Source organism: Hirundo rustica, chromosome 1 (assembly GCF_015227805.2).
Source record: "Hirundo rustica isolate bHirRus1 chromosome 1, bHirRus1.pri.v3, whole genome shotgun sequence".
Classification (NCBI taxonomy): Eukaryota; Metazoa; Chordata; class Aves; order Passeriformes; family Hirundinidae; genus Hirundo; species Hirundo rustica.
In genome coordinates, this window is record NC_053450.1 from 120517585 (window position 1) to 120545476 (window position 27892).

At 38.7% G+C, this 27892-nt stretch overlaps 1 protein-coding gene across 2 annotated transcripts in view; it reads left to right on the forward strand.

The window, feature by feature from the left end:
- Positions 1-27892, forward strand: part of RFTN1 (raftlin, lipid raft linker 1) — a 103101-nt gene that overhangs the window by 15587 nt on the left and 59622 nt on the right. For both annotated transcript variants that reach the window (XM_040081528.1, XM_040081539.1), the window contains exon 3: positions 24245-24431. In XM_040081528.1, the coding sequence (XP_039937462.1) occupies positions 24245-24431 (187 nt within the window). The remainder of the gene's footprint in view (positions 1-24244; positions 24432-27892) is intronic.

Sequence of the window (27892 nt, forward strand, 5' to 3'; positions counted from 1 at the left end):
ATGAGAATGGAATGGGGTATAAATTTTTTTTAAATGGGGAAAGGCTATACTCTGAACAAGCCATTTGTGCTGTAAAACCACTAAAATCCAGATGTTTTGATGGAATGAAAAATAGCAATACTTCACATGTCCCAAAGAAGTTTTTAAGTTATGATGTGAATACATGAGCATATGGTTTTTATCCTGATTGTCAAGAATTTGTCTCTTTAGTAAAGAGAAAAAATAAAAACCCAAACAACAACATGAAGAAAATTATTTTTAAAAAAGGGTATTAATTACATTGTAACATTCCCACCATATTTTTTGCTTGAATGTTGTAGGTGTTGTAGTCTAAGGACATATATTTTATCTGGACAAGTACTTCCAGTTTAATAAAATTACTACATACACAAAACCTTCTTATTTAAGGCATTTTAGAGTGTGTGTGTATATATATATGTATATATATGTGTGTGTATATATATATATACACACACAACACACAGTTTTAAAGTGTATTTATCTTTCAAGTTCTGACAAGCATATGGATTCTTCACCATGATGTTTTGGAGACAGCTATATGGCTTAAAAACCACTTGCTACAGTATTATTAAAACTGCTATGGCTGGGCTTTTGATTTTTATTGATTTTTTTTTTTTTCCAATACAAGACACAAATAATGTGTTAGTGGACCTTTATACAGGGCATTATTATATTAGAATCAATAGTTAAGAATATATCCATAATGAAATCCTTTGTTTGAGATTAAATTTCAGTTTTGGTTTAAATTAAGAGAAGCCCTCTCACTTTTCCCCTGGGAGAAGGAAAGAAGTCTGATTCAGAATTGGAAGTGTCATGCCCTGGAAATTGTGCAGGTAGAGGACAGAGAAGCATTTTTCCTGTAAAATGTGTGTGCATTTTTTGTCAGGAAATTCTTTTTGCTGTAGAGCATAGTACTTGTTGATTTCAGTGCTTACCTTCTCTTCCTATCACTAATTTTTATATCATATTAAGCAGTTATTTGTGCCTGCCTTCTGCTTTCTGTTTCACTTCACCATTCACTTGGGAAAAAGAAGCAGAACCCAAACATAAAAAATAAACAACTCCATGCAAGTGGCTGTGTGACTAAAAAAAGAACAAAACCTGCAACTCCGCATTTGCAGGTGTTATTTGATTTAAGACTAGTAAAAGCAAATATTTCCCCATTGGCAAAGTTATTTAATTTTGTTTTCGTTTGTGTAAGTAGAAGAACATAAATTAAATTAGCATTAGTTTTGTATTTCAAGTTGACCAGGTCTGTTACCACCATTTTGTCCTCAGGAGTGATGAAATAAAATTAGCACTGCAAAATATTGTTAGGTTATTTATGAGATGTGATAACTTGAACCAGACTCTGTATAGATCGCCTATAACTGACTGAAACAATGCTTCAGAGCAGATTAATGTGCAGCAGCTTCAGAGCAGAAAGATGATGAGCAGGAGAGGCCAATGGATTACTTCTTTGTAGCCCAGATTCTGCTAATGCTTCCCCTTTGTTAAAGCTTTGTCTGCATGCATCTCTCATTCAACTTAGTTTGATTATATGTATGTAATATAAAGAATCAGCATAAGGGTTTTGCTGGATCTGAGCTTCTTTCCTTTCTGTTAATGCAAATATGAAGAAATTATATTTTATGGCTTGGTTTTCTGTTTCAAGTAGATTCTGTAGCAATACAGAATCACAGAATATTCTGAGTTGGAGGGAAACCCCAGGTGTCATTGAGCCCGACTCTTTAGGTGAATGGCCCATGCGTGACTCAAATCCACAACTTTGGTTTGCTGCAGCCAGCTGAGATAATCTCCGGTAACCCTTCAGAACTTGCCACTTGTAAGTTACAGCAAACTTAAATGTTCCTGCTGTAGCAGTTTATAAAACTCACTTGTGTGTCTTGGGAAACTTGCAATTTGACACAAAAGGAGCATTCCATATGTTAGGAGTTTAATAAATGCCATAAATTACATCATAAATGTAATTGCTGGAAAGAGTCGTTAGATTTGAACTTTACTGTTTTTTAAATAAGGATGCACAACTGTGAGACGTGTTTTAGTTTCTAAATGGAAGCTCTGCTTTCCATAATTATTGTATCTAGATTCTTGTTGTGATAGACAGCATGCACTCACTTTTTCTTCTAACATATATATATTTGTGTGTTCTGTATTTGTACATCAGTGAGGTGTGCAGTACACAGACACATGTATGTATTGTATTTTATACCCATATATCATTGAGAGGAGTAATTCCTGGGGATAAGAGCTTTCAATCACTTAAGTTTTGCTTTATTTCTACACTTAATTATACAACGACAGAAAGTGCAGAGAGCCTTAGATAAAGTCCTGTGATGACTGTGACAGAACTGGGAGTAAGTCCTGGGCAGTCCATTGTGCTGATGGCTAGATTATGACCTTCAAAGCAAGAAGCTGGTCATTAGTATGAATTAACTATTCTAGCTCAAATCTTAACAATTACATACCTGAAGAAAAGCTGTACCATTCACATAATTTCAAATGTAAAAAAGCCTAAAGTTCACTGGCGTTTCTTGTGCCCTCAAGATCCAGCTGTACTGTGACACTGCTATTTTGTGTTGGAATAATACATTACAGACAAGATGAAACCTTACATACAATATGGTATGCATGTTAGAATGTCTCAAATACGTTAAAGAATATAAGTATGATGTGTTTTGGAATTCTGTTTTCAACTTGTGCTTAGAAACAGTTTTGTTTTAGATGCTTCTATGGAATCCCAGGTACATTTAGTGATGTCATAGCCACTCTTTCTGTGTGGATTCTGTTTGTTTATTTAGACAACGGGTGTGTGAGAAACAGAAATGGACTAGGGAGGAAAGGAACATCTGCAGGATGTTCTATTTATACATGTTTCACTTTGTCAAAAAATGTGTGTCACAATAGTCACGTGAGTGCTAACTTTGTGGTTTGCACCCATTCTTAGAATGAAGATTGGGTTCCTATAATACTCCATTCTTATCATGCAGTCATTTATTTTATCTACTGTGTTAACTCAAGGTTCTTCTTAATGTCGTTACTGAGTTCTTTCAAGAGATACATTCCATACATCACGTTTACATGAATGCTGTAATTTACTCACATCATGGAAAAGTACATATACTGTCTAAAAAGAGCTCTTGACTTCCAAGAAACCTTTTCTTTCTATCAGCAGCTCAGGAACTGCACGTGATCTTACTGAATGGCTGTGTCTTTTCTTTGGCCTCTGGCTTTGCACATTTTTCCAATCTTCATGTGGTTTTTAGCCTTCTGATGCTGTTCAAGAGCCAAGGAGCCAGACTTGGCAGTCTGCAAGGCTGGCAGACAAGCATTTCTGATGGAATGGTAAAATTATTAAAGCCACAGGGGCCCAATCCTGTTTTCTCCGAAGCACAACTTGCCTATGTTTAACTGGAGCAGGAGATCACACGGTAACTTCTAACTTGTAGCTTCAAATAGTAAATGCCTCATGGTTTTATTATGAGAGAAGGGTGATTAGGAGTCATCTCTGTAGTAATCTGCTAAGGCTTTTTAGGACTTGTTGCTACAAATTCCTTGACATCATCCAGATAAAAGATAATATACAAAATCTGTGCAGTATTTTAATGGAGTTCTTAACATATTTACGAAATAAATTATTGTTGTTTGGCTAAGATCTCACACAAAAAAAAAGGTTTAGAATTGGTTCGTCCTGAGTGGAGTATAGCCCCTTTGATAGAAAAAAGGAACTTTTGGTCTCAACTGCTCTTGATCTTGAGTTAATGAAAGCACCAAATAGATGTCTGTTGATTATGCATGATTTTTAAAAATGTTTGCATTTATATTCTTCGTGTTTCAATGTGAAGAGTAAGACGTCTCTATTGTGATGGAAATGGTGCCAATATTCAGCTGTTTCACATAGTCTATAATAGTCTTGGGGCCATGTTGGGGCAGTTGGTTTTGGGCTGCTGGGGAGTTTACACTCCCCATTAAATGTGTTTGAGGGTTTTACTTTGGACTAGTCGTGTTCTACTGTACACTGGACATCCCCCAGCATGTGTTTCAGAGCAGCCTGGAGGGAAGGTATCTGAAGAATGCTCCTGTCTGGCTTGTGAGCCCTTCTGGGGGCACTCCAGAACGTGCTGTTTTGTCCCAGCATCTGTCTCATGCTTATGACTGTACTTGTCATTGCTCGGCCCAAGTGACACTTGTAAAGAGATTCCACATTCAGAAACATGTCTGATTTCTGTTCTGCATCTGTTCTGGGTTTGTTTTCTGTTCCTGCATTTTCATACATGCTACCAATGCAGCTTACTGCCTTATGACTTCACTTGACTTCTTTTTGCCACTGGCAGCTGTGGCACCTATATTCTGTGAGCACACTCCAGATGAGCTGACTGACTGCCTCTTGCTTCCTCCCGACGGTTACCTGAGGATGAAGACATGGACTGTGTTTTACCTTTATGAGTTTTTGCTCTTCTGTGTGCTCTACTCCACTGGGGAGGGTACCACGGGTGTGGGACACAAAGTTGGACTGGTAGGGCTAGTGCTTGCCTCTTCACACTGAGGATGGTGTGTTAGGTCAGAATTTGCTGTTGTACAAGCTACTGCTGTGACTTTGCTGTTGTTGGATGAAATTTTGAATCCAGACCTGTGTTCATAGGTGCGGCTGTTGCCCTGTGGAGTCCCATGATTGCAGTACCTGTTGGTCAGTGGCTAAGCAGTTTGGGGAGGGAGGGCAGCTTTGCAGTGTCATCCCGCAAACGCTGTTCCAAACACTGCTCTTGCAGAGAGGCTCAGCAGAGCTCCCTGTCTAGAAGTGAGGAGATCCAGTCTTTTCCTGGTGGCATTTAGCTGTTTATCCCTTTTATACTGGCGTAGTTACTTTGTCTCTTGCTTGACTTTCAATGCCTGTTTTGACCTTTTCTCCCTGTTGGCAGATGCCTTTGGCTGCTGTTCATTGGCCCTCGGGAATCATAACAGAGTTCGGACCGAGTTTTTTGCTAAGGAAAAACATGGCTGAAAAGTAGCAGCAGCAGCACACCATGTGGGAAAAGGGAGGGGTAAGAGTCAAACTTGTGCCCTGCTCTTATGAGAAGTGATGAAGGAGGGAGAGCTGACAAAAGGAACAGTGATAAAATCTGTCCTTCTGCTCCCCTGGCTTGGAGAGAGGAGATAAAGGAGAAGGAAGGGGAGTAGTACAGTCTGATCAAGTATGGAGATCAGCTCCCCCCTAATCTCAACATGCAAACATGTATTTCTCCCTGGGAAGCATCTGTTCCTTCCCTGCTTTTCTTTTAGCTTACAGAGGAAATGGCCTGCCAGTCCTGTTCCTAGGCTTTTGGCTGAAGCATCTCGTGCAGAGGACCGTGCCCTGTCAGCTGCTTGATAGACTGTCAACACTCAGCTGACATGTCAGCTCGTATGAAGCTCCAAAGGGTCTTCATAGCCAGAATTCTTCAATCCTAGAAGCTGCCTCCACACTCTTTCCCACGAAAAAAACCCAAAAACAAACTGGCAATCAAGATATCTGTCAGCCTTGTGATGAGCTATAACATCCCAAGCCCAGGCTCCTTGCCACAGCATTCCTGCTGCTATGCCCCAGACAACGCAGACACTTTAGGCTTTTCCACCAAAGAACTGGAGTGGAAGGCACAGCTGCAGCTAAACAGCAGTGGGGCAGAAAAAGAGTTCAAGTAACATATTGGCTAACTTTATTGTCAGACAAGATGAACATGGTCCAAAGTTAGAAGTAAAGTAATAAGAAAAGCGTGGAGTGAAAGTGGGATCTGGAAATCCAGGAGCAGGGACAAAGACAAGGAAAAAGTGTGATGGGGTGCTGATACAGCCTACGTCAGAAATATTCCCCCAGGGACCAGCATGACCAGAGAATTAACTGGAACAAAATTTAGCCCAGCTATGATGCCTGGCATTGCACCTCCAGTTATGGAGAGAACGCGAGAGGTTTGCATCATGTCTGTGGGCTGCGTGTTGAAATGGGGGGAATAAAAGCAAATATTCCAACATCCTTCCACTGAATAGCACCTCCAGTGGTACAAAATGAGGCCTCCATGCTCTGGGTATCTCTGCAGTGGGTCATGCACAGAGCTAAGAAGAGCTCCAGGAGCAGGACCATGTTGGTGCTGCTGTCCCCCTCAGGGGCTGTGGGACCCGTTGGCTTTTCATGAGTGCAGTAGGAAAGGGCACTGCCCTGAGGCCTCTGCCACCTATGTCTTCCAGAGAGGTAGAACCACCCTGGCCTGGACCAGTTGTAGGTCGTGGACATGGAGACCCCAAGCATTGTGTGTAATGCCATTGCTCTGTTCTGCTGTGTTTGGAAGGGGAAGGGATTTCACAGCAGCACCTCGTTGTGTCTGGAAGCCTAAGGGGGAGGTGTTAGCCTGACACTTACTATGCCCTGCTGACTTGATGTGAGCACACGTGCGTGGTGGAAAGAGGAGAAAAGATCCTCAGAAAGGAGTGGACATCAGGAGAAAATAAAGCAGATGAAATAGGGAAAGAATATCTAAAGACAGGAGTTACTGAGCACAAACTAAAAGAATTTGAGGGTCATGAGTGACTGTAGAAATGGAGGGACAGATAGCATTTGACATGTTTAGCAGGAGGAGAAGACATGGCCTTGTATGAGTTTTCAGTTTTTTGGGAGCTTTCCAGTGCCAGAGGGATGCCTTTTTTTTGTGTTGTATCAATGAAGCCCGTCAGGGACTGCGGCTGTCATTCTGACAAGATTTGCTATCAAGTTCTGCTTAAATAAAACCCATCCTATCTCCTATCATGCATGAGCAAGCACTGAAGAAGACAACTTACATTTCTGGATTCAGATCCCTTTGGGTCTTTTCATGACAACTTTTTTTTTCCCCCCTTTTTTTTTTTTTTTTTTTTTTTTTTTTTTTTTTTTTTTTTTAATCTGAGTGACGTGAAAGATGTGCTCTGAGTGTGTTACACTTATTTCATTATTGAACAGGGGAAAGCTTACTTTAAACCTTAAAATGCTGTCATTTCTGGAAAAGATCAGCATTCAATTTAAATTTTGTTTAAAGAATAACCACAGAACATTTAGGTAGTTCAAATCTGTCATGGAAACTGCACAATTTCTCAATTTCTTTGCCCCGTTCTGTAAATATATAGAATTGTTGCTTTAGCAACAAGCATAATTGTGACTGCAATTTTAATTAAGGTTGTGAATATTGTACTCAGCAAAATAATGTAGTTTGCAAACCTTAATGATTGTCTCAATCTTACCTGTAATTCAGGTTAGTGTTCTTACAGCATTTGGATGGGTTTTGTGACTGCCTCACCTGCATTTTCTTTACCTTGACTTGTTACATAGGCATTGATCCCATGCCCATGAAGGTACTTTATCTGCCTCAGGCCTTTGTTACTATTTCATTTTTCAGTGCCTGTGTGTGTGTGCACTGGTGACAGGTAGCCTAGTGAATCCATAGAAGATGTAAGTATACAGCCAAGCAAACATCTCGCATTTGGCCTGGTATAATGCACCTTTTTGCCATGGGTCTCAGTTTAGTGCTGCGTTCTGGGTGCTTGCTGGTTCATGGCTAGTCTGCAGCAGTGTCAGAACTCTTCAGTTCAGTGAAATACCATTTGATCATTACTGTCTTGCAGCCATAACATATTACAAAGCTGATAAAGATTGATCCAGGCCTCCAGATTGTGGCCTTCTCTTTAAGCGATGAGGCAGCCTGAAAATATGTTCATTGCTTCTGTAGAGGACAAGAACTTATTAGCATTTGCCAAACACTGTGCTAGTCTTGCTTCCAGTTCCCCAGCTAGCTCCTTCGGCACTCGTTCAGCTGTCTTGGCAAAACCCTGGCACGTGTTGCATATTTTTGTCCTGTGTTTTAAACAGTCTCGCTGACTTGGTTTTATCTTATTGCAGTCATACATGTGTGCAATATCCTGGACTTACGAGCATCCAGTTACTACATGAAATGGCACCTTGCTTTCTGTGATATAACTTGCACACCTAGCAGACTCTTTGTTTGTGTGCAGTAATGGTTTTGCAAATGACTTGATACTTGTGACACATTATACTCTGTGATAGTCTTAGGAAAAGCAGGGGAGTTTCGGAGATACCGGGTGGCACGTGAGAAGTTCTGGCTGAGTCTGATGCTTGCTCAGCAGCCGCTGTAGTGAACTGGTGTGGCTCTTTCTGGTACGTGGTAACCCATGGACTGTGATAAGGTCTTGCACAGGAACTGCAAGCTTAAGGCTTCCTAGCCAACTGGTTTTTGCAAAACCTGCTCATTTCATGTAAATGGAGTTCTCTTTACTTGAATTGTACAGAACTTGCAGCTTCTGTCTCCCCACAAATAATCATCCTCTCAACTTGAGACTTGCAGTGATTAGCTACAGATTCTTCTTGAAAGAAACAGTCCTTTCAAGGGGAAGAGAATCTCATTAAGCCTTTGCTGTGAGCTGCAGCTCTTGATCAGCACACGAAAGACAAGCTTGACAGTCATCAGGTGAGTTAAGACCTGCAAAAGTATTATCTGTCTCTGTTAAACTCATCAGTTGAAAGAGTTCATCTCAGTCTGAGGCTTTTGCATACCGCATGGCACATAAAAAATTAAAGACAACAACGATGTGAGAAGTCCTAAAGGTGCCACACATTTCCAAATGAATTGATAAAAGGCCTTGTATCTGAAAGAGAATGAGGTATGAGGTATGAGGTATACAAATAAACAGGTGGATTTTTTGAGAAAGTTAGAGATAAGCCAGGACATGGTTACCTAGCGAAGTATAAACAAACAGCAGTCTACTGCTGTAGTTCCTCATTTGCTAGGCCCTTTGTGGTGTTCTCCTATTTGAACAATTGTTTCCTGAATTTCTTAATAACAGCTGATAATGGAATTGACAAATAGTCCAAAATTGCATGGGTTAATTCACTAGCAGTTATTGTACAGATTACTAGTAAGGAAAAAAAATTACCATCTACTTCTATCTCAAATCACAAAACAAAAGAACAAAGAGAGTGACAGAATAAATGGTCTTTTGTTAAGTTTTATTGTCTCATAAAGTTTGGAACTGTGTCAGAATTGCTTTTTTTGTTTTGTTTTGTTTTTGTTGTTTATTTACTTAGGCATGCTCAGCTCGGATGCAGCATCTGTCTTTCTCTGCAGTCCTTCCATCCTATTTTTCCAGCTGGGTTGAATGCCTTGATGAAGCCTTTCAAGTGATCAAATAGATAAAATTGGACATATTTTGTGGGATTATTTTCATTGTTCTTCAGCACATGTTCAATGAATATTACACTTTATAATTGTAACACTTTGTTTTCAAGCTGCACTCTTGTACTACTTGTTGTCATTGTTGTTAGTTTGGTTTTTTTTTTTTTTTAATTACAGTAAATTTTTGTGAAAAATTGGTCTTCTCATCAACAGATAACTTTCAGGGTACCCTTCCAGAAACATTGGTGAAAACTCAGATTACTTTATCAGTGATATTTCATTATTAGCCAATAGCAGGTCTGGCCTTTTTTGACATAAGAGAAATTGGAAATGGTTCTCTCTGTTGTGCAGAATCCACTTAGGGCTGGGGAGAAGTGAAAGTGTCTTAGACATGGGTTATCATATGATTAGAAGTTAGAGCCACGTGCGGCTGCCTGTGACCTCTCTTTGGGTTGCTTTATCAGGAGCAGCGAGAAAACTAATATTAGCCAGGGCATAGAGGCACTGTGCTTTACACTTTTTCCCAGCTTTGCTTCTGTGTGTGCAAGGAGGAGCTGACAGGAATAACAGCCTGCAGTTCTGTTGTATGCTCACTGTGAATATGTGTTGTCACGCACCACTGTGCCACCTGTAAAGGTTATTTTCTTTTCCTTGTAAAGAGAAATGTGAAAGTGACCTGTTCATTTACCTCTGTGTTCTATTATTTAATCCGTAAGAACGTGCATTTAAGAAATTGATTTTTGATGTCACTAACCCAAAAGGGATCCTATCCAGGGGGTAAGGGAAGTCTTAGATCTTAAGATTATCTGTGTAATGCTTTTTAATTACCACCTTCATACCGCGAAAGTATTCCGTCCCTGTTGGACAGGACATCTGTTACATCTTTATTGCATACACTTACTGCTTTGGTATTAGATTATATTTACTTCATTAATTTGTTCCTTAGCAGCTTTGAAGATAAGGTTTCTCTGCTTCTTTCCTTTTAATTCCAAGTAAATGTTGTAGTTGCAGCACTTTTTCTGAAATAAGTACACTGAGAAACAAGGGTAAAACAATGCCTTCTCATAAACTCTTGGAGAAATACTCTGCTACTATTTGCAAACAAAATAGCAACAACAATAATTTTATTGCAAACTTAAAAAAAAAAACCCTAAAAAAATATAATTTGCTATGGTTGTTCCATTGTAATGATGCTTGAATTTGTGGCCATTTTCCCATGACCCATATTAAACAATGGATTTCCATACTATCAGTATCACTGTGTGGGAATTCTTCACTTGAAAACAGAAACTGGCCACATTTTTCTGAAACGAGGGAGTAGGAGTTCAAATTCTGCCGAGTGACAGGAAAATTTGCTCTAAGCAAAAAAAAGCATGTTTTTTTTTGCCAAGAAAAACTTTTTTCTTTAGTAAATCCATCACCCATGCTCTAGCAGACTTGCCTAGAAAAACAAAACATTACTTTTGGGAAGTGCTTTGTTAACTTCCAACAGCCTTTTCCACTACTCTTTGGCTTTCTGTCAAGCATTCTTGCCAAGTTGAAGCGATGTGGTATGTTTGGCAGTGACATACTGCTTTTAGGTGCCAGTGGTGAACTATTGCTTGCCAGTAGTTTTCGATATTCTGTGAAAGCCTCATCACTGTTAAATACACTGTTAGAGGTGTTACAGAAGGCAATATCCCAAAATACCTTTTTCAGGATTTTGTTTTGAGGTCTTTATTTTTGAACAATTTTTTTTTTTTTTCCCAGAGGGTTTGTAGGTGGTAGTGTGATGGATTTTCTGTTTTGTTTCTTAACTGGTTTCCTAGGGAAACGAGAGTTAAAAAAGGCTCACAGTCTGTCTGTCTCATTCCTCCAAATAATTATAACCGCACAATTTCAAAGCAATTTGTGCGAAATTTAGGCTGCTCCTAGTTTTGTGGAAACTGGCAGTTGGGCAGAAGACTGAGACCTCTATTAATCAGGGAAAGGCGAGGAGAACCAAGATGTGCACTGACAGGTCTCTGGCCAGTGAGCCAGTGCATTGCTCCAATGTAGCCACATAATCACTGTTTCTCATCAGTTTGAGAAATCCAGGGAGTGGGAAGGAAAAAAAAAAAAAAACCACCAAAGGAAAATTTGAGGCTGTGGCAGCAAGGTGGAAGAGCAAAAGCTTCATTAAGTGGGAATCACTCTTCATTAGCTAGTGGAGAAAAACTTGAGTAGGAAATTGTATAATGGTACAGGCAGCAAAAAGTCAGCAAGAAATATTTTATCTTGCACTGATCTTAGTCAGGTCTTTGATAACCCTTCCATACCAACAGAGTCAGCAAATCCAAAAATGTATGGACAGGAAAGTAGGTCCTCTTTGCATAGCTGGAACCTCTTACCTCATTTAACACTTGCCTAATTCATTGCAAAATGACTGATCCATTTGGTGATTCTAGCTTTGTATCTTCTGGAATTAATTTATCTGGTCACTCTAAAAATCATAAATGTGGTGATAAATGGCTCTTCCACATGCCAAAATAATCAGGAACTGTTGGGGAATTTGCTTGATTGGGATTACTGCCACCCTGTATTTTTGTGTGTTGCTGTGCAAATCTTTGCATGTTAAGTCTGTCGTGGGTTTCCTGTGATGATTTTGATCAATGAGGATTTGGACCTGCAGATTTTGCTGCAAATACCAGAACAGCTTCAGTTCCAGCTGGATGGCTCCCATTGGTGCTGTGGGGTAGCTGAGGTGCCCAAGTACAGCTCTCCAGTGGCACTGAGGGCGGGTCTCATGAGGTTGACATGAGATCTGCTGGGACAGTAAAATCTTGATCTTGCTTTTGTAGACACAGACTCTTCACATGAAATTCACATACCCTGACAGAAATATTCTTACAATTAGCAGTGGTGGGAATATATTCCCATTATCAATACAACAGAAAATAGAAGTGTGGGCAGGAGAGCTGAGAGGAATAATAACTGCTGTAGAATGTTTTGCATTTGGTATTTGCAGTTCCACAAGTAGGCCTAGTGTTTGGAAACTAAGCCAGATCTAATTTGCTTTTATTCTTTTTTAAAATTTGGTGTTTTTCTGGAAATTTTGATGAAGCTAAATAGCTCAGTTTTGACTCTGTTTATAATCTAACAGCTGTTGTGTATTCTGAGTCTTGTGTAGTTGACCACAGAAGTGTTCATCTTAGAATTACTGCAGGGTAATGTGTTTTCAAAAAATCCAAATGCATAAACGCATTATAAGCCCTTTCCTCTGAATTTAATTTACCTGCCCAAATATCTCCTATTTATACTGAATTTAATCATGTAGCATTCTCTTACCCAACTTTCTTTTCAAAAATTACTAAACCTGGGGCCAAAATCTAACTGGGAGTATACCTTCAAGTAATAACAGCAATACTGCTTGCTTGGTTATACAACACGTGTTACATTTTTGGCTGCTTTAACATTTATTTAGTTTTGCCAGTAAAACCGAAAACAATTTTATAGACATATATGAAAAATTACAGCATTTTCTAAATAAAAGACTTTGATTTAATGGAGACCAAAAGAACAGTGGGAAGTTAGACTATATGTTATCTTCCAAATGAAAAATATGTATCATTTGGAAGTGTCTTCTCTTTATCTAAAATACGTAATATTTCAAGCTAGGAAAAAGATAGAAAGATGAAAGTCACTATGATACATAACTTAATCTAATTTAAAATATTAAGTGCTTAATATCTATGACTGTCTTTTGAAGAAAAGGAATATCATTGGTTGATACAGTCAAGAAATGAGAACATCTGAAACAGGGTAATATATGGACTTTAGAGACAGGATTGGGAAAAATCCCTTTCTAGCTTTTAAAAAAATATCAAACAAACTTGGCACGCAGTATCATCCTAAATAAGATTTTACAAGAAAGTCTAAAACATCTCTTGGAACAGAAGGGGAGAATGCACGTGTAACAGTGGCGATAGAAAATGACAAGAAACACAAACCAGCAGGTAACATTTGAATAAAACCTTCAAGCATTTCTAAAGCTATCTGTCCTTTTCCATATATGTAATGCAAAGTGTTATGTATAAAATATATACAGGCATGACCTGCCAAGAGGATTTTGGTTTCCCTGGAGACTATCAGTTCTCTGTTGCACGGGTTGGCTTGGGGAATAAGAGCTATCTTGATAAATCCTAACCTTTCTTCCTGAGGTTATTGGATATGTCGGTAAATTTAAATCTTTATGTTGAAGGCTGAATTTATAAAATTAAAATTTTTAAAATATTCCCTCTAGATTCCAAATATTTCTACTGGCATATATTTATTACATGCCGCAATTACCTTGCTAATTGGGGAAAAAGAGGAAAACCTTGCTGGTAGTACTTTGACGGCAATTTTATCTTCTTGTTTATCTGGCTGTGCCAAGTCATTGATTTTAATCGCAGTTATCCTGAAAAATGTGCATGAGAGCATAGCAAGTGTATTCAGCTACCATTACTGCTTTGTTGACTTCTTTCTCCTCCCTTAAATGTTTGAAATCCTCTTGTCATTTTTCAGTTTGGAAACCAGGCTTCAGTCAGATTTGTAGTTTACAACTATCTTGTGAGTGCAGAAGGAAATCCCATGTAATGAATGCAAGCTACTTTGTTCATCTCTGCTTGATTAAAATTGAAAACAGTAAGCTCAGGGTTGTTTTCAGTTGGTTTGGATGGAAATACATAGATGGATATATGTATCTTTCTGCTTTTAACCTCCTTAAAGAATCAGCACATGGCAGCATTTTATTGACAATAGGATATGATGATTTGGAAAGCTAAGAAATGCTAAAAATTCAATTTCAGAGGAGATTTTTCTCATCCAGCAAAGTATACCATAAAATGAATAAATTCTGCATATTAATAAAGTGGACAATTTTTGTACTCATCTGGGGATATTATCTGTGCTTTTTACAATTTCTTTTCTTACTGCATTGTTAGTTTGCTGTTTGTAAAATCTGCAAAGAAACCAGTGTTACTTTGTTACATTCCGCAGTTTTAAAATCTGAAATGAAAATTTGCCAGAAATATGGAAAGAACATTAAAATGAAACATAAAACATAGAGAAGGAGAAGGGAAGGAAAGGAAAAGGAGGGGTTATGACAGTGGAAAAGACAAACTAGATCTTAAAAACATCAGAGAGAATGAAGATTTGGTAGGCTGCAGAGTTTGCTGTGAAACTTGTCGGTATTCACTATTTTTGCTGCTAAGAAAAATGGCAATCATTGTAGTTACAGAGGAAGTCAAAGCAAAAAAGATGCATCAGCTCTCCAGATTTTACGATGCCACCAACTTCTAAGCTATCAGAAGAACTCTTCAGTGAGTTGTACTATCTTTTGCTCGTTGGGTAGCTCTTCTTTCCTTCCTTTTAAAGTATTTGATAACTGGCTACTTGCTGTGAGAGACATGACTTGCTGCGCTGCTGGTGGAGGTGATGGGAAGTCCTGTTTCACTACTTCTGCAGCTGTTGAAGACAGCAGCATTCAGCATTAGACTTTGGCAGCTGAAATATTGCCATCAACAGATTCATTTTTTGTCTAAAGGCTTTAGGAGAAGGGAACCAGTACTGTGGGGGGCTGTGGAGGGAATGGAGATAAATGTGAATCAGCATGCTGGTCCTTCCTGTAGTTCAGAATTATCTCTTTCTGTCCTCTGTGGTTCAGTGTAATACTCGTCTTCAGGAACTTACACAGATAACAAGTCTGTGGATAGAATATAACTTCGAACACTCCTGTGTTTGGTTGGACATAATTGGAGTTTCCTTGGTTTTGTGAAATGTAAATGAACTGTCTTTGTTGTCTCTGTGTTTGATCAATTTAGGAGGTAGAACCAAGGAGGAGGGAGTGACAAATTTAAAAAATAGCATTTTGAAGATCTATTCAAGTGCAGAAGGGGTCAGATTTCCTAGGTTTATTTCTGTGCAAGTTTAAATGAGAAGTCCCTCCCCTTTTTCACCTACTTTTATTTTCCTCTAGCCTCTAGTAGGTGATCTTGTTTGCCTATTTTGCATAATTCTCCCCACAAGCTAACCAGTATGAGTTGTGAATCGTTTAAGAAGTGCTTATTAATTTATTTAAGTCACTAAATTTCTGTTTAGTGATTGTTTTTTAACTTAGTGGAGGTGATAGCCTGGGTATTTCCTCTTTTTTCTGAAACAGCAGAAATTAAGCCATCCCATGCATAACCACAACATTGTGGCAAACGTACCCAGTTCTTAAGATACTTATCTTACACTTGCAAGACACAGAAATGAAACTTCGACTGGGCAACAAACAAGATAACTCACAAATGCAATGAAATTCGACAACACAGTTGATCAGACGAGTTCATGTACTCATTGCATCTGTGAGTTATCTTAGTACTTTTTCAGTTTGACTAATACACGTATCTGCTGTTTCCTAAAGGAAAGAGGAGAGTGTTGATGTATATCTGTGTGTACCTGCATACCTGTATATGTACATTTCTATGTATTTATGTGCTTTCAAAAGGTATATATGCAGTTTCGCAGTCTTTCTGTGGATTTTCTCCCTTCTACCACTTTAAGATACAGTGTTTTGCTTTTGAATATCTTTAACTTCCATCATTATATTTTCACTAAAAGTAAACACTAGGAGCTTATTGAACAGTCACCTTCATTTATGAATATGCTCTTGCATATTCATTCTTACTTTCTTTTATGGGGACATTTATTTGTCTTCAAGATTGAAAGAAAAACCACTAAGAATGTAATTTAGCATAATTGAAAAATCCATGTGTTTTATTGACATCCAGTATCTTACCTCTGTTGACAGTCTGAAGAGTAGTGCATCAAGACTATCCATCTTCTCTTTGAAATTAAGGAAGCTATATATGCACCTCGTATGGAAGTTCAAGCTCTATTCAGAAGGAAAAGAGACTGTAGTGCATCTTGTACAGTTGTTACTCTAAAAGCTTGAGCTATTAGCTCATTGAATTCCAGCATTAGTGTGTTTCAGGTAATTCAAGTACCATATATTTTCTGCTAGGTTAGTTATACTGCTTTAGCATTTGTTTGGTAGGTTTTAGTTCAGAAACAATTATTGGGAACTCATCACAAAACTTGCTAGAAATGTATTTACTGCTTCAAGTTATATTATTGGTCGGTTTGTCTTTATTTTCATTAGAACTACTCTGACAGATTTGTGTTGTCATTGGTAACAAGAAACTATTTGTGGGTTGAATGAGGAAAAAATAATTATAGTTAAGTGAGAGTAGAATGACTGCATTGTTCTAGCCCACAAACAATTTGTGCTGCTTGAAAGAGAGTTCCTTAGTGCTTGTAACAAAGAATGAAAAATTTGCAATACACGGCCTAATTTTTGTGTGTGTGTGAGATTGACGTTGGCTGGAAATAACCTTCTCTCAGGATGAATAAGTGTTTTGAGAATATTCAAGTAACTGTTTGCTGTCTTCTCTCCAGAGTAACAAACTGGGCTTAGCAAGCCTGAATAGTTGGAAAGGATGATGATCTGGATTCCTTCAGCTGTTCCAAGCTAACTGCTGAATAAGTCAGTGAAAAGTGCCTTTAAAACTTTCTTATTTATAGTACAGAGAGAGGATCTTTTCCAATCTGTCCTGCTTTATAAGAGAAAAGCCAACACTTCACAATAGGTTATTACCCTGAACCTTCCTTCACTTCGATTCTGATGATCCCCAGCTCTCTGAGAGGGGCTGCAGTACCATTCAGCCCTCAGGGCCTGCACAGAGAAACCCAAGGACTTTGGCAAACCAAAAGGTGGCCTGATAGGATTGCCCTTCATTTAGCAGTCAATGTTCAGCTTACCCAGACTAGCTGCTCCTAGTGGCACTGGTTTGTGTATCCTAGTTGCTGTGACTGTGCAACTTCTGTCCATACAGTTCTTTCGTCCATCAGGAAATCACAATTCCAGTAATACAGGTAATTCCAAATTTCAAGGGGAGTGGAAATTCATAGAAACACAGAAAAAAAAGTGCTTATTTAACTACTTGTAAAACAGGAATACATTACTTTTATTTCTGAACATTGTCCAAATTAAAAACTTTGCTGAAGTTGATGTGTTCTTACGAAATTGTTTAAGGCAGGTGAAACCGCATCTTCTCAGGGTTAACTTTTTAGTTAGATTTCTTTGGCTGGTCCTAATACAGAGACAATATTTTGCTCTTCTAGAAGTTAGTCTGCTGTAGATTTGATTTCTTTAAATTAGATTAAAGAAAGAAATTAATATTAAATTAAGAAACAGCAGTCTTCGTACTAAATAGAGGAAGTGCGCTTGCTTTGCAATTCTATAAAATGATCAGGACTTAACAAACAGTCATAAACGTTCTTGCAAAGTGTCCTGTGTGACAATATGGGAGATTTTTCTGGACTTGAGTGGTCTCCTACGTGCTCTGTGTGGTGCAGGAAGGAGATTTGGGTGCTTTGGAAGGACAGCAGCAAAAAAATCATGCTGAGTAGGGAGGTGTGTGGAGGTAGTGAGTAGAAGTGACAGCATGTGTAGTCTGCCTGAATGTTTCCTTCTTTACAGCTCACAGGCTCAGCCCTGCTCAGGGGAGGCTATGTGGCCTTGAGCCCTCAGTGAGGGAGGGAGAGCTGCACTGAGGTCGCCTCTGTTGCCTTTCTGTTAGAAGCCTCCCTCCTCTGAGGAGGGCTCCATGAACCCTGCACTCCCCTGGGCAGGAGACAGGAGGACATGGTTCTTTCTGTGAGTGACCTGAAGCATCTGTCATTTTGTGAAAGGTCCATAGTTCACTGACTGGGTGCCTCGATCAGGAATGGTTCACAGGAATGGCCATGGATTGGGAAACAGTCTCATCCTGCACTTTGAAAATGAAAACAGTATTTCTTGAAGGGTCTGAGCCACATAATATGTGTTAGGCCTCATCATATGACATGGAGTGCAGATTTGCAGATGATAGCAGGCTGAGTGGTGCAGGTGGCATACCTGAGGGATGGGGTGCCATTCAGAGAGACCCTGGACAAGCTCAAGGAGCTGGCCCATGTGAACCTCACGAGGCTAAAGGAGGCCAAGTGCGAAGTCCCACACTTGGGTCAGTGCCACCCCAAGTACAAGTACAATCTGGGGGTGAGAGCAGCCTGCTGAGAAAGACCGGGGGGTGCTGGTGGATGAAAAACTGGATGACCAAATGGTGTACATTCAAAGCATCCAAAGCAGAGCGGCCAGCAGGTCAAGGGAGAGGATTCTGCCCCTTTCCTCTGCTCTGATGAGACCTGAGCTGCAGTGCTGCATCCAGCTCTGGGGCCCCAGCACAGGAAAGACATAGACCTGTTGGAGCAGGTCCATATGAGCTGATCACAGGGCTGGAGTACTTCTCCAGTGAGGAAAGACTGAGACAGTTGAGCTTATTCAGCCTGGAGAAGACCCCAGAGTGACCTTAATGCAGTCTTTCAGTGCTTAAAGAAGGCTTGCAAGAAAGATGGAGACAAACTTTAGTAGGGTATGCTGTAGTAGGATGAGGAGGGATGGTTTTAAGCTAATAAGATAGATTTAGATTGTACTTAAGGAAGACATTTTTTCTCAATGAGGACGGTGAAACACTAGAACAAGTTGCCCAGAGAGGTGGTGGATGCCCCATCCCTGAAAACATTCAGGGTCAGGTTGGATGGGACTCTGAGCAACCTTATCTAGTTGAAGAGGTCCATGGGCCTTGCTGGGGAATTGGACCAGATGCCCTTTAAAGAGCCTTCAACCCAAACCATTCTGTGATATTATGAAACAGGAGAAATATGGATGCAACTACCAGGTAACTGAGTTGCTACATCACTTAATAGTGTGGATCCATTGGGTTTGCCAATCTGCCTTTGTTTCAGACCCCATGATTTGTCACACCTTGGGCAAAGTGGTTTTTTGTGTACCTGGTATGGACAGTCGAGGTACACACAAGTTTGATCTTTGATTGTTTTAATGCAAAGGCAGAGGGAATGGAACTAGATGATCTTTCAAGTCCCTTCCAACCCAAACTATTCTGTGATTCTATGAAAAAAGGCTTATTTAATGTTCCATAATAAATTGAGGAGCATTTAAAATGCAGATGAACATGAAAACTTTAAAAGGTAACAAGGAATAGTTAATAGTCCCCATTATTTTCGTGAAACATTTTCATCTGTAATGTGAACTGTCATTAAGGGCTCCATCCACCTTTAGCAGCTGTGACTGCAATAAGAGCATACAAGCTTAATCAGAAAAACATGTTGAAAAATGAAGACCAAAAAAATCCCAGGACATAATTTGTTTTGTTGGAGTAAGCAAATTAAGCTAATCTTACAGGGTAGTAGATACAGAGGATAATGGAAAATAAAAGTAGAACTGAATACTTGCTCTTTTAAATAAAGTATTAAGGATAGGTGCTGAGAAACTCAGACCCAAATTTGACCTCAGATTTGACCATTTCAGTAAAGAGAAATTAAATAAATGCCATTTTGGCATTTAACATATCAGCTTTTCTGAGGCATAGCTATCATTCACATAACAGGAAATTAAAAAATAATAAAGTTCATTTTGTCTTTATCTTAAATGTAAGTGTCAGGAAGAGGAAGTTGCTGTTTATCAAATAGGTTTGAGTTAAAATCATCTAATTCTGTTGAGTATATATAATATATAAAGATGTATTGTACTTGATGATGGGTGTCATTAAGTGTGGGCTAATAGATGAATCCAGGGATTATTTTATAAGGCATAGTATGCCTTTCTTACTTCAGAGTGTTGGTTTACAGCATCTCAAAGGTACCCAAATCTATTGTTTTAGTATACAGAAAACAGACTACTTTTTGTAGAGAGTTGCTGTAACTGTCTTCTCTCTTAATATTTGATCAGGAGGCATCTCCTTCATTAGCGTAGACCATAGCGCAATTGTCAGAGGTCACATGGGATGCTTCAGTTTGAAGCTTGTCAATGGCTGTTTGTTCCCTGTGGTAGAAGCCCTGGATAATCCACTGGGAGGGAAAGAGGAGCTTCTTAACACAAGAAAAACAAGTCCTCTTCAATATCTGTCTTCCCAGTCTTGTTTCTCAGCCTCCTCTCAGTCCCTCAGGATCCTGGTGGGATACTGTGCCTCCTTTCTCATTTTCCCATAAATTGCTTTTTGGAGCTACAGAAATGACCACTTTCAAATATACATGACAACCTGTAGAGTTTTATGGGCATTCATGATGAGGGTAAGTGTGAATATCTGGTCAGGTTTTTCCATTAGCAGGAAAGAATGAGCAAGTCCCTAGACCCAGGAAAGTCACCTTACAGATATCAGTTGTATAAGACAAACTTTCTTTTTGAAGAGTCTGTAAAGTTGTGGTTTTCTCTATGTATCTGAGCATTGCTGCAAGTGTTTTCAGCTTCAGTTATCAGTCAGGCAGCAAACTAATTTGTCAGGTGATCCGGTCCAAAAGCAGCGAGCACTACTATTCCCACATTCAGCCTTAACCAAATTGAAAACTGTGGCTGCTTTCATTTACAAGTTTCTTACACACTCATTTAGATGATAAAAAAAGAAATATTTTGAGATCACCTCGAGAAATACAAAAATATATGTGGAAATATGGACCAGAAGCTAAAACTTAGAGTCTACTGCAGTTCAAGAGCAAAAAAGAGATTGATAAAAGAAGTTAGCATTATCTTTTGGCAAAATAAAGGCTTATAAGCACTGGTGTTACACAAGTTTTATTTGGTTTTTCATTTGCTCTTTTACCTTACCCGTGTCCTTGTTGTACACAATTTTGATCTTTCTTTTGCTTCCAAAGTGATATAGTTAGAATTCTCTTTAACAACTAAACCAAGCATTTTAATATATTTTACTGAAAATTGGGTAAGGTTTTTTGAAAATGTTAGCATTTTTCTAAGGTAAAGTAAGGAAAAGCTAGATTGACAACTGGTTTAATGATTTTGATGTTTCCAAGTAGGTCAAACTTACAGGTATGCACTGTAGAGGAATTAGGTGAAGAAATAATTGAAATTTTATCATTTAAGATTGAAGATTGTTGAAGAATAAATACAACTCTGTAGCAAAGTGTGATGTCCTATTTTAACCTACATTTAAAAAGAACTATGAGTTTGTTAGATGAAGTTAATGCCCAGGAAGATACTGGAAAAAATGAGTTATGAAGTATCCAGAGGATGATATGTAGCAGGGATTTCTGGGGAGGAATCTGTACAACTCATAGCAGTTGGAGAGTAACAAGAATGCACAGCGCAGGTCTGTAGATAGAGAAAACTTGTCACCTTGTGGGCATCAGTTGTGTAACAGGAGCTGTCTTTCTGCTGTGAAGGATCTCTAGTCCAAGGAGAAATAGTTCAGCATCAAACCAAAAAGATGTATCAACTGTAAAGCTTAAAATTGTTCTGGTCAGAGTCTGTTAAAATTCATCATTTTCATTAGCTGTTTCAACAACTGACTGCTGAGTATATTTTTCAGAATTTGCCAGTCTGAGAAGTGACTGTGCAAGTCAGAATCCAGAATGAACCTTGAAAACTGAAAGGAAAAATCCTAAAATTCATGAGGAACAGGAAAATTGGCCACTGTTTGTTATGGGAAGAATTTCCTTTTGTTTTTTTCCTCCAGATGATGTAAACTGACATAGGATGTAATAAGTGTTAGAGTTTTCCGTTCTACAGAGCACTGGTGAAGCTCGTGCTGGATCACTGTGGTGAAGATGAGGTACTATACTTGAAGAAAAATGTGGACCAGTTGAAGAGAATCAGGAGAGAACATCAAAAGTTACTTAGAAATACAGAAGATGTGAGAACAGAAGCATTGAAAGGACTGAGTTTATACAGTGTAAAGAAAGTAAGATTAAGGCGTGAATGGTGTTAGGAATTATAAAATGCTGTTGCAGCTAAGAAATACTCCAGTGGGGAGTAGCAATGTTGAATTTAAGAGAGGGATATTTAGGCCACGTGCTAGGAAAGGGTTTTGAGTAGGAAAAATAAAGATATGTTGAAAAATTACTTAGGGGGCTCGTGGAATTTCCATTACTAAAGTTTTCTAAAAATAGATCAGAAAAACTGAGAAATAACTAAACTAGAACTGATCCTGCCTCTAGGTAGTAGGGTGAACTAGCTGGATGATCCCACCCATCTCTATTTTCTATTACATTTCTTTTTAATCAAATTACATCCCAAGGCTCCTATTACATGCATTTCCACACTTTCTCCTCATGTTTAGCTTTTAGGAGGAAGCAGTCAGTCTCCCATGTTAATGACTAGACTTTTTACTAATCTTACTCAGGCTATCCCCAGAAGAACCCTGATGCTACGTACGTATGCTAGGCAAGCATCAGTTTTCATAGGTGATAATTAAAAACTGGAGCACCAGAATTAACAGTACTGAGTAGTGTTTAGTCATTCCACTGTATCCAAGTAAACTCTTCATTTAGAAATTAATTAGTTGCAGTGTAGTCAAAACTATTTGGAATCTCTGAGCTGCAAGAGGGAAAAGGGAGTTCTAAAATCTGTGTTTCCCTATTTTGATCCCCAGTAGGCTCCAGTAAATAACTGTTGGGTTTATTATCTATTACGCATTATTCATTGTGCCATCTCTTTTTATGATTCTGAAGTGATTTGCATGCTGTTGTAAAAGGTAGAACCCTATTGTCTGTCAATGTGCATGATGCTTGGATCTAATTTTATTTGTAAAAATAATAAAAAATTCTACATCTTAAACTCCTGATCAAAAAGTTCCATTATTCCCTTCTGGAACGTGGTCTTGTATGAAGAAAAAAACATGTCAAGCACATCTATTCTATTATTATTTAAATTATTCCTTGGTATTATCTGGTTTGAATATTTATTAGCTTTCTGATAACCCCTTAAATTATTCATAAAGGGTAGCCATATGGTTTGATGGAAAAAGCAGTACAATGAAACCTTATTTTGCATTGCTGGCTTCCTTCATACAAACTATTCTCCAGTGCTTTTTTTTTTTTTTAGCAAAGGTTTTGCAAGGTGCTGGGAACCTCTGTTCTGTTTCTTGCAGCGTCCCCTCCCTCTTGGTTTCAGTGGGAGGAAAGAACATCCAGCACCTCACCACCCTGTATGCCCTGGCGTGGTTTAAATCAAATAATAAATATCCTCCAAGTGAGATGGAAATGAAGAGGCAAAGGTCAGGAAAGAGAGATGTCATTTCCCATAAAATATGAAAAGTGTATGAGGAATTACTGATGTAGAGAAAAAGAGAATAAAAGATTGTTTTAGGTGATTTATGGGATTTTCTTTTGAATCCCACAAGACTCCAAAGAAATAAGGGCAATTGCTACACTGACTGAAATATCCATGTGTATGTCAAGTGTCTGGCAGGAGTCAGCAACAAATACTTGACAGGAAGGCATAAAACCTTGCAGTAAGCAGATTGGGAAAGGATTATTTTCATATACTATGTCTCATCCTCATCTCTAATCGGTATAGGTTTGATTAAACCCGGAGGTATAAGATTTAGTGTTTATTCTAAAAGGTTTCTCATTGCTATAGGTATGCATCACTCAGCGTTCCTATTATCAATATACCTACAAAATTGTCTTCAGACATATTGGCAGATACTTGTCCTCATCAGCATTTTGCATCAGTGATCTTTTAGTCTGATTTTGTGTAGATGGATGCTTCTTTTATAGCTTCTGAATTTAACATGTTCTGCCTTTATTGACTGTCTCTTTTCTCTTGTTCTGTGTTTTTGACTCATGGCTCACTCTTCTCTACTTGCATTACTATGACAACTACTAGAACCTAGAATATCTTTTGACCAACTGCCTTGCTTTTATTAAATTCTTTGCCTTATCTCTGCCAGACTGTGTAGTGAATTTGGCATTTTAATGTATCTGACTTCTTGTTTAATTGCACGAGTCTCTTGTGTAATACAAGTCCTTTGCCAAGACAGCCTGCTTAAAATATGAAATACAAAATGGATCTCAGGAAAGGTCATTTTTGGTGTTAATATTGTAGATCAGTGTGAAGCTTACTTGACTCTGAAGAGCTGGATTTTAAGTTACATGATAGTCCGGTGTTGGATTATTGACCAATTTCTTTTTGTTTCCAGCTGAGCTACCAGGATCATCTGCAATCAAACTCTCCTCCTTGTGTGATCTTCCAGCTCAGCTGCAAGAATTGTACCAGCAGGGCTTTGTCTTGGCTGCTGTCCACCCTTTTGTGCAACCAACTGATGAAAAAGAGAAAACTCCCCAGGAACAAATCTTCAGGGCTGTGCTTATCAAGAAAACAGAAAGGTAAAGCACTTCCAGTGAACTGGGATAAAAATAGACAATGTGATTTCCTGCTGAGTTTTGACCTACATCAGGAAATTATAGCTGAGTTTACTGTGCAAGACTTGTGGGTTTTTTTTTCTTTTTTCTTTTTTTTTTTTTTTTTTCTTTTTTTTTGTCGGCTTGAATAGGCTTAACATGTTCTTCATGTTTACAATTTGTCTGCAGTTTGGCAGGCGACTTGGAGAATAACAAGTTGAAATATGCTCTGTATTTTGGGATGTGTTGTCACGAGAGGCAAACAAACAAGCCCTATGCATGACAGTTTGTGAGGATGGTCTTGTGGGTACCCTTTAGGAATTTATTAGATTAAATTGTGACAGAAGAATTGTTTTCTTAAAAAAGGCATATTTTGTGTTTAGACGGTTACAGTTAATGCAATTAATTTGAGAACTGTAGTACTAATGCATACTTCTTAAATTTATGTGTAGACTTTAGGCCCTTCTTTCTTCTAAACAATACAAGTTCTTTCAAATTTTTAGTCAGTGCAAACTCCATTAGTAAGAAGATTGCTTTCCTGCTTTGCTCATTTCTTAAAATGTACTAAGAATGTTTTACATAATCAAAGTCTGAAGATGAATAACTAAATAGGAGTTCTGTTCTTTTATGATTGTGTGATTTCTAAAAAAAAAATCATGGGATGTGCTGTTAAGTAGCCCAGAAGAAAATGAAAATGTGGTATTTGTAAACATTTGGGTTTTGGTTAATGATTTAAAACCTAATTTAATATTATCTGACTACCCCCAGCTCTGCAGCCACCTGTATTGTTGCAGCCATTCTCTACAGTTTCCTACATTAGCTGCATTGCCCAGTCCAGCCCTTCTTACAATGACCAGTTCTGAAGGCTGGCAGGTAATTAAACCTCCATCTGCTAATCCTAGTCCCCCTCTTTGTGCTGATGCTTGAAGGAAGGAATGTAGCTGATTTATACCTTTCTTTAAAAAGCAAACCATTCACCATTCAATTTGCTGCAGCGTGGTAGCCTTTTGGTAGAGGTTATGGACAGAGTTGAAATTCAGCCTCTGACCTAAGGAAAATGTTCTACGTTTTGTTAGCAAATATATGTAGGCATTAGGTGTCACAGGCAATTTGAGCTTCTAGAATAACTCTTAATTTACCTTGACTTGATTTTAGTTTTGTTAATACAGAGCTTCATGCTGGTTTGCTGACAGTATTGTTTAAATGGCTTCCAGTTTTATGGTTAAAACATAGAATGTTTGGCTGAACAGTGGACTTGCCGAGTGATGTTGGGCTGAGCTTGCATGGTTTTGGGGCCTTGCCTACACAATACCCTGCTGCAAGTGATGGAAGTATTTACATGCATGAGTTTGTAACATCAAGTAAGCACTTAAGGACTTCGGTTGGTTGGGGGTCTGAGGGTTCAACATCTTCCACATCTGAGCTCTGAAGACCTGTCAGGGAAGAGCAGCTTCCTTGTCAGTGGAGTGATGTGGTCCTCAAGCCAGAGCGCTCAGGGTGTCACTGCTCTCACCCTGTATCCAGTAGTTCACATCTGTGCAGAGTGATTGTGGAAGAGTACAAAATCTTAATTGCCTGCTCGCTCACTTGGGTGCCAGTGTCACACGCTTTAGACAGCTGTAAATGACTGTACAAAATTGAAGGCAGCAGAGAGTCTTGAACCAATTATATTTCCTTTTACATTCACAGTCCGTTTCTCTGCATTCTCTTATCTGTCACTTCTGACTGCCTAGGGAAGCGGAAGAGACGTGGTGAAGCAGGAAAAAAACAAGTACCAGAAAGGGAAATTACATCAGTTTCATGTAGCTTAAATGTCCCTGAGTTTGCCTGAGAGTATGGAAGCAGCTTCTCCTGTAGTGTGTGGGTGCAGCAAATATTTGCATTGCCATGTGTGATGAAGAGAGATGGGTGTTGCACAGATTTCAGGTGACTGTGGCATGCATAGAGACCACCTGTATCTGAACTGCAAGTTTATGTCACTACGCAAACAGCTGGGGACTAAAAATATGTAACAGTATTAAAAAAAAAAGACATACTGTTAATTTTTTAAATTAACCTTTCTCATTACGCTGCTGATAATGATTAAACTCTGCTGGTAATGACTCCCCTGAGGACTATCAGGTGTCTTGTCATCTCAAGGCAGTCTCTGTATATAACAGTTAAATCGTGGGTAGAAATTAGATCTGCTTAGGCGAAGATCAGAGGAGCGTTTATTTCTGTCGTAAGATTTTTAGGAGTAAAAGTAGTCCAGCCAGAGTTGTAAAGATCACTACTAGTGTTATTTATGCTGTGGAGTACAAAGCCATCCCTTTGGCGGTGTGGTGTTCATGGGGAGCCAGGAGTCATAAAAAACTCAATACCTTGGTGTGGGGCCCACCCTGGACACTTCCTACAGAACACCTGAGGCTGCAGCTCTTTTCTCAGGGCAGGTGTTTTCACCACAGGTGGCTCCAGCACTCTGAACTTCATCTGTCTGTTTGGCAGATACCAAGGGTGTTTTCTACCTTCCTTTTTTTGTTCCCTAAATGGAACAGAAATGAAATTGTTGCTTTGGTGCCTACAGTAATGCCAATTCCATCTATACAGAAACATAACTGAATGCTTCAATTAGTCTTTAGCCAGTGTTGCACCTTTCTGTGTCAGTTTTATGATTTAAAATTAATACTGTTCACTTGTGCTTTGAGGACTTAGTTTCATAGCTCTGCCTCTCCAGAGGTAGGAAGAGGCTATGGCAGCTGCAGTGGATGATGGGTATCAGGAACACCATGTTGCTGCTGTCAGGGAGATTTGCAGTGCCTGAATTTGTTCAACAGTAAAATGGAAAAGGTAGTGCTGAGGCATGTTGTGCATTAGAATTTGTGGGAACAGTACCTCTTAGTGTCATTTTTATCCTATTTTGCCATTGTCCTGTAGTTTAAAAATGTTCCTAGTGAATTTACAATGGCATTGTACATTAAGGTGACTTTTAAAGTCACTTTGATAACTTTCTGTGTAATCTGTACTGGTATCTCTGGCTTTGTAATCTTGGTAAATATGGAAATAGGAGTCATTCCTGCTGTAGGATGTTTGAAGAAACACATTCCTAACATATATGGAAGCTGTACATGCTGAAAACCAAGGATTATCTACTGGAAGTGTTAGGAAAAATATGGAATTAAGGGACAGTTTTTTAAAAAAAAGTCAACAGTGCAATTGTTTAGAGTGCAAAAGGCATCATGTTCAACTAAAGTATGTGAAATAAATGTAGGAGTGTTTGATTCTTTAGAGACACTGGTCATGAAAGTGGTTTACCAAGTTGATAAACAACTCTGCCATTGCTCTCATTAAATTTAATATAATAAATTTAAATATTCCTGTAGCATCTAATGGCATGGTGTACACTAAGCAGTTGAAGAAAGTGATTTGCAATTCACATAGAATAGAGTCAAATAAAAGAATAATAAATT